Below are 12,750 nucleotides of genomic sequence, written 5' to 3' on the forward strand. Positions count from 1 at the left end.
ATAGAAAAGAAAGATCATCTGAGTAAACATCTAATGGTTAAAGATTCTGTGTACCATAGCAAAATATAACTTGTGACCAAGTCCCACCCAGTGTAAGGATGCTATTGAAAAAATAACTGACATGCTAACAGTATGTTAAATTTGTAACATAAATCAAAATCTGATTTTTATTGACACTCCAAAAGTACTTACTGTCTTATTTCTCGTTTATGGTCTAGGTGGCTTGCTGATCGGTCCTTCTTGACCAAAGAAGCTTCAAAACCCAAGCTCTAAGGAAATTCATGAGAAAACAATTATTTCTCTGAATGTATACACATTATGTACAGAAATTTTAAGCTGTGGTATTGTCATTAAGAATAATTCAAGTGCAAATCACTATGGGGAATATAAAGATGAAGATGTGCTTCCTTCTCTTGCATGCTCAGTTATGTCTGACTGTTTTGACGCCTCAGACTATAGCCACCAGGCTCTTCTGTCCATGGAATTCTCCAGGCCAGAGTACTGGAGTGAGTTGCCATTTCCTTCTCCATTTCTTCTCTTAATTATCTTTGTTTCTAGTCTTTCATCAAAGAAATAAATGTTTCCTCAATTCTAGTTAATATCTATCCTACTATTTCCAAATTATTGATTTAATTCAAGCATAGTTGTCCTCAGTAGAGGTTCTTCTATCAAGAAGTAAACTAAAGCCTCTAATAAGTAATTTTGGAAAAAAAAAGCAGAAATCTATGGCTTGGTCAAGCTGACAAACTGTATGATGATCTAATAATGACAGAACTCAGCAGTAAAATCATAAACCTTACACTTGGACAAGCATCTACTAGTACTGATGTATACTGTAGAAAGTGAAAGTGAAGTTGCTCAGTCGTGACCGACTGTTTGTGACTTCACGGACTGTAGCCTACCAGGCTTCTCTGTTCGTGGACTTTTCCAGGCAAGAATACTGGAGTAGGTTGCCATTTAATCAGTTTATTTTTACTTTTAGTTTTGACATCTATCTATCCATCCATACATCCCCGAGAGCACAGAAAACTGAATGATAGGCCATAAAAGTTAGCACCATGCTAAACATATCATTCAAGGCTTTGCATATGTAGTCTTTACTCTTGTTCTAGCAGGAATAAATAACAAGAATTAAACTTTTCCTCAATAAAATAAAGTACTGAAAGAAAATTATATCTACATAAGTTTCATATGAACATAGACAGTAAAGTACACTATATTTTCAGCTGCTAGGGAAAATGCTGCCTTCTTATATTTTTTGACAGTGTAGCACAGAGAAAAGAGCAAGCATGAACACTGGAGTCAGGAAGATTAGGCTCAAATCCCTGGCATGACACTTACTAGCTTATGTGACTTTGGGGAAGTAACTTAACATCTCATAACCTGAGTTTCCTCACCTACAAAATGAAGACGACAGTACTGTTGTGAGAATTAAATCAAGAGCTGAAGCTTTGCAATTTGCGTAACTGGCACATAGAAGATACTCGAAAATGCTAGTTTCACAAATATGTTAATGGTACTACTGTCTACATTAACAGGATCATATCTAAATGATTAATATGCTTTTTAGGTCATTAGAACAACAATGCTACACCACATTGAAACAATACACGCTAAACTTCACATGTACTACCATTTACAAGTTACTGAAGAATACAGGATGAATTTGTCACAATGAAAAAGGTTTGGTCTTTTATATTTCTTACTTTAACTAAGGTATTAGTTAAAGCTTTGACCTAACAAACAATATAGCATCTAGCAGGATGTTTCACTTTTGTAATGATTAATATGAATTTTACTCAAAAGAAATTATCCTCTACTTATATTTTCTAAACATTTTAAATGACCTGCGGTTCTACTTCAAGTCCCATCCTGATTAATACTATCAATGTGCCTTTAGCTAATTCCTCCTGACAAAGTCCAAAAAATAAAAAATAAAATGGTAACACATGCTTATTAAATTATGAGACAATTATTACCTATAAGCAAAGGAATCAGATTTTTTTCATCATTTCTTTCTGATATAAACCAGAAGTGATCTGAGGGAGTGCTGACTGGATAGGTAAGAACATGGAAATGTAAAGTCTTGAACTTACTTCAATTGTATGAATAATATCTCTTGGACCAATAATTTCTGGATCATATTTAATATGTGCTTTGTTGGTTGCCAGGGCCACAGAGCAGTAGAAGATCCCTCTGTGTTTTGTGAGGGTAGACTCTATTTTATGGACACAGGAGGCACATGTCATTCCTCTCACCTGTTAAAAGACAAAGGCTTTGTTATTCAGAAATGCACTTATTTCTCTCCATTAAACGTGTTATTACTTTAAACTGAAAGAAATCCTATAACATGGTATTAACACAAAAAATCTTATCTGCACTATTAATATGCTTTAGATACGACCATTAGATCACTGTTTTTATATCACATTGAACAAAGATATGGTCCCAGCTACAAAAGTTAAGGGCTCCCCAGGTGGCGCTAGTGGTAAAAGAACCTGGCTGCCAATGCAGAAGACAAAAAGATGCAGGTTTCATCCCTGGGCTGAGAAGATCCCCTGGAAAAGGAAATGGCACCTCACTCCAGTATTCTTGCCTGGAGAATCCCATGGACAGAGGAACCGGGTGGGCTACAGTCCATGCGGTCACAGAGAGTCAGACATAGCTGAAATGACTTAGCTAGCAACAGGTTAAACAGAAGAGGATCTCATTAAAAGTCTCCCTCTTCCTGTTACACTCACTGATAGAGGATTTGACAATTATCACTGTTTCTTGTATTCAGTGCCTCTAAATTTTTCTCACCCTGCTCAGTTCAGCTCAATTCAGTGACTCATTCATAACCAACTCTTTGAGACCCCATGGACTGCAGCACGCCAGGTTTCCCTGTCCATCACCATTTCTGGGAGCTTATTCAAACTCATGTCCATCGAGTTGGTGATGCCATCGAACCATCTCATCCTCTATCATCCCCTTCTCCTTCTGCCTTCAATCTTTCCCAGCATCAGGGTATCTTCAAATGAGCCAGTTCTTTCCATCAAGTAGCCAAAGAATTGGAGTTTCAGCTTCAGCATCACTCCTTTCAATGAATATTCAGAACTAATTTCCTTTGGATGGACTGGTTGGATCTCCCTGCAATCCAAGGGACTCTCAAGAGTCTTTACCAACACCACAGTTCAAAAGCATCACTTCTTTGGTGCTTAGCTTTCTCTATAGTCCAACTCTCACATCCACACATGACTACTGAAAAAACCATAGCTTTGACTAGACAGACGTTTGTTGGCAAATGTCTCTACTTTTTAATATGCTGTCTAGGTTGGTCATAGCTTTTCTTCCAAGGAGCAAGTGTCTTTTAATTTCATGGGTGCAGTCACTATCTGCAGTGATTTTTGGAGCCCCCCAAAATAATGTCTCTCACTATTTTCATTGTTTCCCCATCTATTTGTCCTGAAGTGATGGGACCAGATGTCATGACCTTAGTTTTCTGAATGTTGAGTTTTAAACCAACTTTTTCACTCCACTCTTTCACTTTCATCAAGAAGCTCTTAAGTTCTTCTTCGCTTTCTGCCATAAGGGTGGTATGATCTGCATATCTGAGGTTACTGATATTTCCCCCAGCAATCTTGATTCCAGCTTGTATTTCTTCCATTCCAGCATTTCTCATGATGTACTCTGCATATAAGTTAAATAAGCAGGGTGACAATATACAGCCTTGACGTACTCCTTTTCCTATTTGGAACCAGTCTGTTGTTTCATGTCCAGTTCTAACTGTTGCTTCCTGACCTGCATACAGATTTCTCAAGAGGCAGGTCAGGTGGTCTGGTACTCCCATCTCTTTAAGAATTTTCCACAGTTTGTTGTGATCCACAAAGTCAAAAATGAAATGAAGCAGATGTTTTTCTGTAATTCTCTTGCTTTTTCAATGATCAAACTAATGTTGGCAATTTGATCTCTGGTTGCTCTGTGTGTTCTAAATCCAGCTTGAACATCTGGAAGTTCAGGGTTCACATACTATCTCACATACTGAGAATTTTGAGCATTACTTTGCTAACATGTGAGATGAGTGCAATTGTGCGGCAGCTTGAACATTCTTTGGCATTGCCTTTCTCTGGGATTGGAATGAAAACTGACCTTTTCCAGTCCTGTGGCCACTGCTGAGTTTTCCAAAATTGCTGGCATGTTGAGTGCAGCACTTGCACAGCATCGTATTTCAGGATTTGAAATAGCTCAACTGGAATTCCATCACCTCTACTAGCTTTGTTCATAGTGATGCTTTCTAAGGCCTACTTGACGTCACATTCCAGGATGTCTGGCTCTAGATGAGTGATCACATCATCATGAATATCTGGGTCGTGAAGATCTTTTTTGTATAGTTCTTCTGTGTATTCTCGCCACCTCTTCTTAATATCTTCTGCTTCTGTTAGGTCTATACCATTTCTATCCTTTATTGTGCCCTACTTTGCATGAAATTTTCCCTTGGTATCTCTGATTTTCTTGAAGAGATCTCTAGTCTTTCCAGTTCTATTGGTTTCCTCTATTTCTTTGCATTCATTACTGAGGAAGACTTTCTTCTCTCTCCCTTCTCTTCTTTGGAACTCTGCATTCAAATGGATATATCTTTTCTTTTCTCCTTTGCCTTTCACTTCTCTTCTTTTCACAGCTATTTGTAAGGCCTCCTCAGACAGCCATTTTTCCTTTTTGCATTTCTTTTTCCTGGAGATGGTCTTGATCCCTGTCTCCTCTACAATGTTACAAACCTCTGTCCATAGTTCTTCAGGCACTCTATCTATCAGATCTAATTCCTTGAATCTGTTTGTCACTTCCACTGTAAGGGATTTGATTTAGGTCATACCTGAATGGTCTAGTGGTTTTCCCTACTTTCTTCAATTTAAATCTGAATTTGGCAATAAGGAGATCATGATTTGAGCCACAGTCTGCTCCCAGTCTTGTTTTCGGTGACTGAATAGAGCTTCTCCATCTTTGGCTGCAAAGAATATAATCAATCTGATTTTGGTATTGACCATCTGGTGATGCCCATGTGCAGAGTCTTCTCTTGTGTTGTTGGAAGATGGTGCTTGCTATCACCAGTGTGTTTTCTTGGCAAAATTCTATTGGCCTTTGCCCTGCTGCATTTTGTACTCAAAAGCCAAATTTGCCTGCTACTCCAAGGTATCTCTTGACTTCCTACTTTTGCATTCCAGTCCCCTATAATGAAAAGGAGACATCTGTTTTTGGTGTTAGTTCTACAAAGTCTTATAGCTCATGACAGAACTGTTCAACTTCAGCTTCTTCAGCATTAGTGGTTGGGGCATAGACTTGGATTACTGTGATACTGAATGGTTTGCCTTAGAAATGAACAGAGTTCATTCTATCGTTTTTGAGATTGCATCCAAGTACTGCATTTCCCTGGTGGCACAGAGGGTAAAGTGTCTGCCTGCGATGCAGGAGACCCAGATTCAATCCCTGGGTCAGGAAGATCCCCTGGAGAAGGAAATGGCAACCCACTCCAGTATTCTTGCCTGCAGAATCCCAGGAACAGAGGAGCCTGGCAGGTTACAGTATGTGGGGTCACAAAAAGTTGGACACGACTGAGCGACTTCACTTTCTTTTCTTTCACTGCATTTCAGACTCTTTTGTTGACTATGAGGGCTACTCCATTTCTTCTAAGGGATTCTTGCCCACAATAGTAGATATAATGGCCATCTGAGTTATATTAACCCATTTCAGTCCATTTTAGCTCGCTGATTCCTAAAATGTCGATGTTCACTCTTGCCATCTCCTGTTTGACCACTTCCAATTTACCTCGATTCATGGACCTTACATTTCAGGTTCCTATGCAGTATTGTTCTTTACAACTTGGAATTTACTTCCATCACCAGTCACAATCACAACAGGGTGTTATTTTTGCTTTGGCTCTGTCTCTTCATTCTTTCTGGAGTTATTTCTCCACTGTTCTCCAGTAGCATACTGGGCACCTACTGGCCTGGGAAATTCATCTTTCTATTTCCTATCATTTTGCCTTTTCATACTGTTAATGGGGTTCTCAAGGCAACAATACTGAAGTGGTTTGCCATTTCCTTCTCCAGTGGACCACCCTGCTAAAGCATATGTATGTATGTAGGTATGTATATACATATATATGTATGTATGTTCATATATATCTTTTAGTATTACTTCTAGTGAAGGTTAGTAAATGACAAACGTGTTCTACCTTTCTCCAAAAATGTATTTTGTCCTATGTCTTGAGTAAAGTTATAAATTCTACAGTGGAAGGGCAGGACTTCTGGAATGACTGTGCAAGGAGTTCCGCAAATCCTTGCCACAAATGGCAATGATTAAACTGCAAAATTTAATCACTGGACAAAAGTTTCAAAACCCAACCACTGAAATATTATGAGAAGTAACCCAAAGGATTATATAACAACTTACAAAGTATTTATTCAAGAATATCCACTAAAAGAACATCATCAATAGCAGAAGAAGGATTTCTGAAATTTCTCCCCTCCCTAAAAGAAATGAGAAAATCTGCAAAAGTTGTCAGTACCAACTATTTCAGAAAAGTTAGAAAGTTGGTGGGAATGAAAATTGCTGCAGCCACTATGGAAAACAGGATGGATCTTCCTCAAAAACTAAAAACACAACTACCATATGATCCAGCAATTCCACTTTTGGGTACAAATCCAAAGAAAGCAAAAACACTAGTTCACAAAGATACAAGTATCTCAATGTTCATAGCAGCATTATTTACAATAGCCAAGATATCGAAGCAACCTAAGTTCCATAAATAGACGAATGGATTAAGAAGATGTTGTATGTATGTATATGTATATGTATGTATATATATATATATATGTATGTATATGTATATATATATATATACACACACACACACACACACACACACACACACACACACACACAGGGGAATACTACCCAACCACAAAAAGAATGACAATTTGCCATTTGCAACAGCATGAATGGAGTTGGAGGATATCATGCTTATCAAAATAAGTCATACAGAGAAAGATGAATACTCTATCTTATCATGTATATGTGGAATCTAAAAAATAAAACAAATGAATATAATTAACAGGAACAGAATCATAGAGAACAAATTAGTGGTTATCAATAGGGAGAAAGTAGGGAAGAGGGACAATATAGGGGTAGGGATTAAAAGGAACAAACTACTATGTACAAAATAAGCTATAAGGATATATTGTACACCACAGGATATAGAGCCAATATTTTACAATAACGTTAAACAGAATATAATCTGTAAGAATTCTGAATCACTATTCTGTATACCTGAAACTAATATAATATTGTAACTCAACTACACCTCAATTTTAAAAAACTGATTAAAAAAGAAGTGGAAATTAAAATCTTACAGCAATGCAGGAAGCATTTATTCAAGACAATCAGATAAATTCCAGTAAAATAGTAAGCTATGTGGCATTACAATTTGCTGTATTCCCATCCCCTCTCTCCAGCTCAGTGGTAGCTATGAAGCCCAACAGGCCACAATCCTGGTGAAAAACAGCATCAATTGAGCCACCAGAGAGGAAAAAAAAGGATTGGCATGTCTTCAAAGTCTCATTCCCATAGAACTGCCATTATTTGACCTGTCTGATGGTTCTCTGAAATATTCCACTTGCAAAGCTGTCTGTCTATCCCCGACAATCTCAGTGCATACAAAAAGCCTTTTCCCCAGGAGAATTTGTCAAAACAATTAGGGGAAATTATTTAACCTTATGGCTGCCTGAGTCAATGGATAACAGCTGGGGAAAACAACAGACTAACAAAAGACCCTAAAAGGGAAAAAGCTGGGAAGGAAGATGTTCATAAGAGTTCCAGCACATTCCTAGGAATCTAGAAGACCATGCACATGCATAGGGCTATGCACATGTTCAGGGCTGTGTGTATCTTCAGAAAAGAACTGAAAGAGCTCTAAGTTCTCACCTCAGGCTGAGCTTTAGGCTCTGTAGAAGCAGGAATTGAAGTTTAAGGCAAAACTGACAACTGCTTGGCTGAATGTTCAAGGCATGCCTCAACATTTACAAAGAGCTCTTTAGCAAAGACTTGGACCCTTTCTTTTCTTTTTTAAAAAAATTATTTATTTTTTAATTGAAAGGTAATTGCTTTACAGAATTTTGTTGATTTCTGTCAAACCTCAACATGAATCAGCCATAGGTATACATATATACCTATATGTCTGCTCCCTCTTGAACCTCCATCCCATCTCCCTCCCCATCCCACCCCTCTAGGTTGATAAAGAGCCCCGGTTTGAGTCCCCTGAGACATACAGCAAATTCCCATTGGCTATCTATTTTACATACAGTACAGTCAACAAAAACAAGACCGGGAGCTGACTGTGGCTCAGATCATGAACTCCTTATTACCAAATTCAGACTCAAATTGAAGAAAATAGGGAAAACCGCTAGACCTTTCAGGTATGACCTAAATCAAATCCCTTATGATTATACAGTGGAACTGAGAAATAGATTTAAGGGCCTAGATCTGATAGATAGAGTGCCTGATGAACTATGGAATGAGGTTTGTGACATTGTACAGGAGACAGGGATCAAGACCATCCCCGTGGAAAAGAAATGCAAAAAAGCAAAATGGCTGTCTGGGGAGGCCTTACAAATAGCTGTGAAAAGAAGAGAGGCAAAAGCAAAGGAGAAAAGGAAAGATATAAGCATTTGAATGCAGAGTTCCAAAGAATAGCAAGGAGAGATAAGAAAGCCTTCTTCAGCGATCAGTGCAAAGAAATAGAGGAAAAGAACAGAATGGGAAAGACTAGAGATCTCTTCAAGAAAATGAGAGATACCAAGGGAAAATTTCATGCAAAGTAGGGCACAATAAAGGATAGAAATGGTATGGACCTAACAGAAGCAGAAGATATTAAGAAGAGATGGCAAGAATACACAGAAGAACTATACAAAAAAGATCTTCATGACCCAGATAATCATGATGATGTGATCACTCATCTAGAGCCAGACATCCTGGAATGTGAAGTCAAGTGGGCCTTAGAAAGCATCACTGTGAACAAAGCTAGTGGAGGTGATGGAATTCCAGTTGAGCTGTTTCAAATCCTGAAAGATGATGCTGTGAAAGTGCTGCACTCAATATGTCAGAAAATTTGGAAAACTCAGCAGTGGCCACAGGACCAGAAAAGGTCAGATTTCATTCCAATCCCAAAGAAAAGCAATGCCAAAGAATGCTCAAACTACTGCACAGTTGCACTCATCTCACATGCTAGTAAAGTAATGCTCAAAATTCTCCAAGCCGGGCTTCAGCAATACGTGAACCGTGAACTCCCTGATGTTCCAGCTGATTTTAGAAAAGGCAGAGGAACCAGAGATCAAATTGCCAACATCTGCTGGATCATGGAAAAAGCAAGAGAGTTCCAGAAAAAACATCTATTTCTGCTTTATTGACTATGCCAAAGCCTTTGACTGTGTGGATCCCAATAAACTGTGGAAAATTCTGAAAGAAATGGGAATAACAGACCACCTAACCTTCCTCTTGAGAAATCTGTATGCATGTCAGGAAGCAACAGTTAGAACTGGACATGGAACAACAGACTGGTTCCAAATAGGAAAAGGAGTATGTCAAGGCTGTATATTGTCACCCTGCTTATTTAACTTATATGCAGAGTACATCATGAGAAATGCTGGAATGGAAGAAATACAAGCTGGAATCAAGATTGCTGGGAGAAATATCAATAACCTCAGATATGCAGATGACACCACCCTTATGGCAGAAAGTGAAGAGGGGCTAAAAAGCCTCTTGATGAAAGTGAGAGGAGAGCGAAAAAGTTGGCTTAAAGCTCAACCTTCAGAAAATGAAGATCATGGCATCTGGTCCCATCACTCCATGGGAAATAGAGGGGGAAACAGTGGAGACAGTGTCAGACTTTATTTTTTTGGGCTCCAAAATCACTGCAGATAGTGATTGCAGCCATGAAATTAAAAGACACTTACTCCTTGGAAGAAAAGTTATGACGAACCTAGATAGCACATCCGAAAGCAGAGACATTACTTTGCCGACTAAGGTCCGTCTAGTCAAGGCTATGGTTTTTCCTGTGGTCATGTATGGATGTGAGAGTTGGACTGTGAAGAAGGCTGAGCGCCAAAGAATTGATGCTTTTGAACTGTGGTGTTGGAGAAGACTCTTGAGAGTCCCTTGGACTGCAAGGAGATCCAACCAGTCCATTCTGAAGGAGATCAACCCTGGGATTTCTTTGGAAGGAATGATGCTGAAGCTGAAACTCCAGTACTTTGGCCACCTCATGAGAAGAGTTGACTCATTGGAAAAGACTCTGATGCTGGGAGGGACTGGGGGCAGGAGGAGAAGGGGACGACAGAGGATGAGACGGCTGGATGGCATCACTGACTCGATGGACATGTGTCTGAATCAACTCCGGGAGATGGTGATGAACAGGAAGGCCTGGCGTGTTGTGATTTATGGGGTCGCAAAGAGTCGGACACAACTGAGTGACTGAACTGAACTGAACTGAACTGAATGTAAGTTTCCATGTTACTCTCTCCATGCGTCTCACCCTCTCTCCTCCCCTCTCCCCATGTCCATAAGTCTGTTCTGTGTGTCTGTTTCTCCATTGCTGCCCTGAAATAAATTCTTCGGTACCATCTTTCTAGATTCCATATGTATGCATTCAGTTCAGTTCAGTTCAGTTCAGTCGCTCAGTTGTGTCCGACTCTTTGCGACCCCATGAATCGCAGTACGCCAGGCCTCCCTGTCCATCACCAACTCCCGGAGTTCACTCAGACTCACGTCCATCGAGTCAGTGATGCCATCCAGCCATCTCATCCTCGGTCGTCCCCTTCTCCTCCTGCCCCCAATCCCTCCAGCATCAGAGTCTTTTCCAATGAGTCAACTCTTCGCATGAGGTGGCCAAAGTACTGGAGCTTTAGCTTTAGCATCATTCCTTCCAAAGAAATCCCAGGGTTGATCTCCTTCAGAATGGACTGGTTGGATCTCCTTGAAGTCCAAAGGACTCTCAAGAGTCTTCTCCAAAAAAAAAAAAAAAAGTCTTCTCCAACACCAGTTCGAAAGCATCAATTCTTCAGTGCTCAGCCTTCTTCATAGTCCAACTCTCACATCCATACATGACCACTGGAAAAATCATAGCCTTGACTAGACGGACCTTAGTCGGCAAAGTAATGTCTTTACTTTTGAATATGCTATCTTGGTTGGTCATAACTTTTCTTCCAAGGAGTAAGCGTCTTTTAATTTCATGGCTGCAGTCACCATCTGCAGTGATTTTGGAGCCCAAAAAAATAAAGTCTGACACTCTTTCCACTGTTTCCCCATCTATTTCCCATGGAGTGATGGGACCGGATGCCATGATCTTCGTTTTCTGAATGTTGAGCTTTAAGCCAGTTTTTTCACTCACCTCTTTCACTTTCATCAAGAGGCTTTTTAGTTCCTCTTCACTTTCTGCCATAAGGGTGGTGTCATCTCCATATCTGTGGTTATTGATATTTCTCCCGGCAATCTTGATTCTAGCTTGTGTTTCTTCCAGTCCAGCGATGCAGTAGTATATGCTATTTATCTTTCTGACTTATTTCACTCTGTATAATAGGCTCTAGGTTCATTCACCTCATTAGAACTAACTCAAATACATTACTTTTTATGGCTGAATAATATTCCATTGTGTATATGTGCCATAAGTTCTTTATCCATTCATCTGTCAATGGACATCTAGGTTGCTTCCATGTTATAGTTATTGTAAACAGTGCTGCAACAAACATTGGGGTACAAGTGGTTTTTCAGTTTTGGTTTCCTCAGGGTATATGCCTAGGAATGGGATTGCTGCATCATATGGTGGTTTTATTCCTAAGGGCTGGGATACTTATTGGTTCCATATATTTAAGGAAATCACTGTGGAATTGTTAGCTGACTACTGAGCTAACCAAACAGAGACTTCAGTGGACACACAGAACAAAGAACATTGACTTTATATAATCAGCTCAGAAATCACTAAAAAAAAAACAATCACAATGACAAATAACAACAAACAACAAGCCATAAGGCTAACAGCCAATCTTTCAACAGAAACTCTGCAGGCCAGAAAGGAGTGGCAGGATATACTTAAAGTGATGAAAGGAAAAAAACCTACAATCAAGATTACTCTACCCAGCAAGAATCTCATTCAGATTCGAAGGAGAAATCAAAAGCTCTATAGACAAGCAAAAGCTAAGAGAATTCAGCAGCACCAATCCAGCTCTTCAACAAATGCTAAAGGCCTTTCTCTAGACAGGAAACACAGAAAAGGCCTATTAAATCAAATCCAAAACAATAAAATAAATATTAACAGGATCATACTTATCAATAATCACCTTGACATAAATGGGTTAAATGCTCCAACCCAAAGACAAAGACTGGCCAAATGTATACAAAAACAACATCCCTATATATACTGTTTACCAGAGACTCACCTCAAACCTAGGGACACATACAGACTGAAAGTGAGGGGCTGAAAAAAGCTATTTCATGCAGACAGAGATCAAAAGAAAGTGGGAGTAGCAATAGTTATATCAGATAAAATAGGCTTTAAAATAAAGACCATCATAATAGACAAAGAAGTTAAGTGAACAAGACAAAGTCACTCAGTCATGTCTGACTCTTTGCAACTCCATGGACCATACAGTTCATGGAATTCTCTAGGCCAGAATACTGGAGTGGGTAGCCTTTCCCTTCTCCAGGGGATCTTCCCAACCGAGGGAT

General features: G+C 39.3%; 1 protein-coding gene across 2 annotated transcripts in view; it reads right to left on the minus strand.

Annotated features, from left to right (window-relative positions):
* ATP7A (ATPase copper transporting alpha) overlaps positions 1-12,750 on the minus strand; it is a 74,935-nt gene that overhangs the window by 28,089 nt on the left and 34,096 nt on the right. For both annotated transcript variants that reach the window (XM_068962445.1, XM_068962444.1), the window contains exons 6-7: positions 2,097-2,258; positions 193-269 (exon numbers count right to left, since the gene is read on the minus strand). In XM_068962445.1, the coding sequence (XP_068818546.1) occupies positions 193-269; positions 2,097-2,258 (239 nt within the window). The remainder of the gene's footprint in view (positions 1-192; positions 270-2,096; positions 2,259-12,750) is intronic.

Source organism: Capricornis sumatraensis, chromosome X, assembly GCF_032405125.1.
Source record: "Capricornis sumatraensis isolate serow.1 chromosome X, serow.2, whole genome shotgun sequence".
In the NCBI taxonomy this organism is placed as follows: domain Eukaryota; kingdom Metazoa; phylum Chordata; class Mammalia; order Artiodactyla; family Bovidae; genus Capricornis; species Capricornis sumatraensis.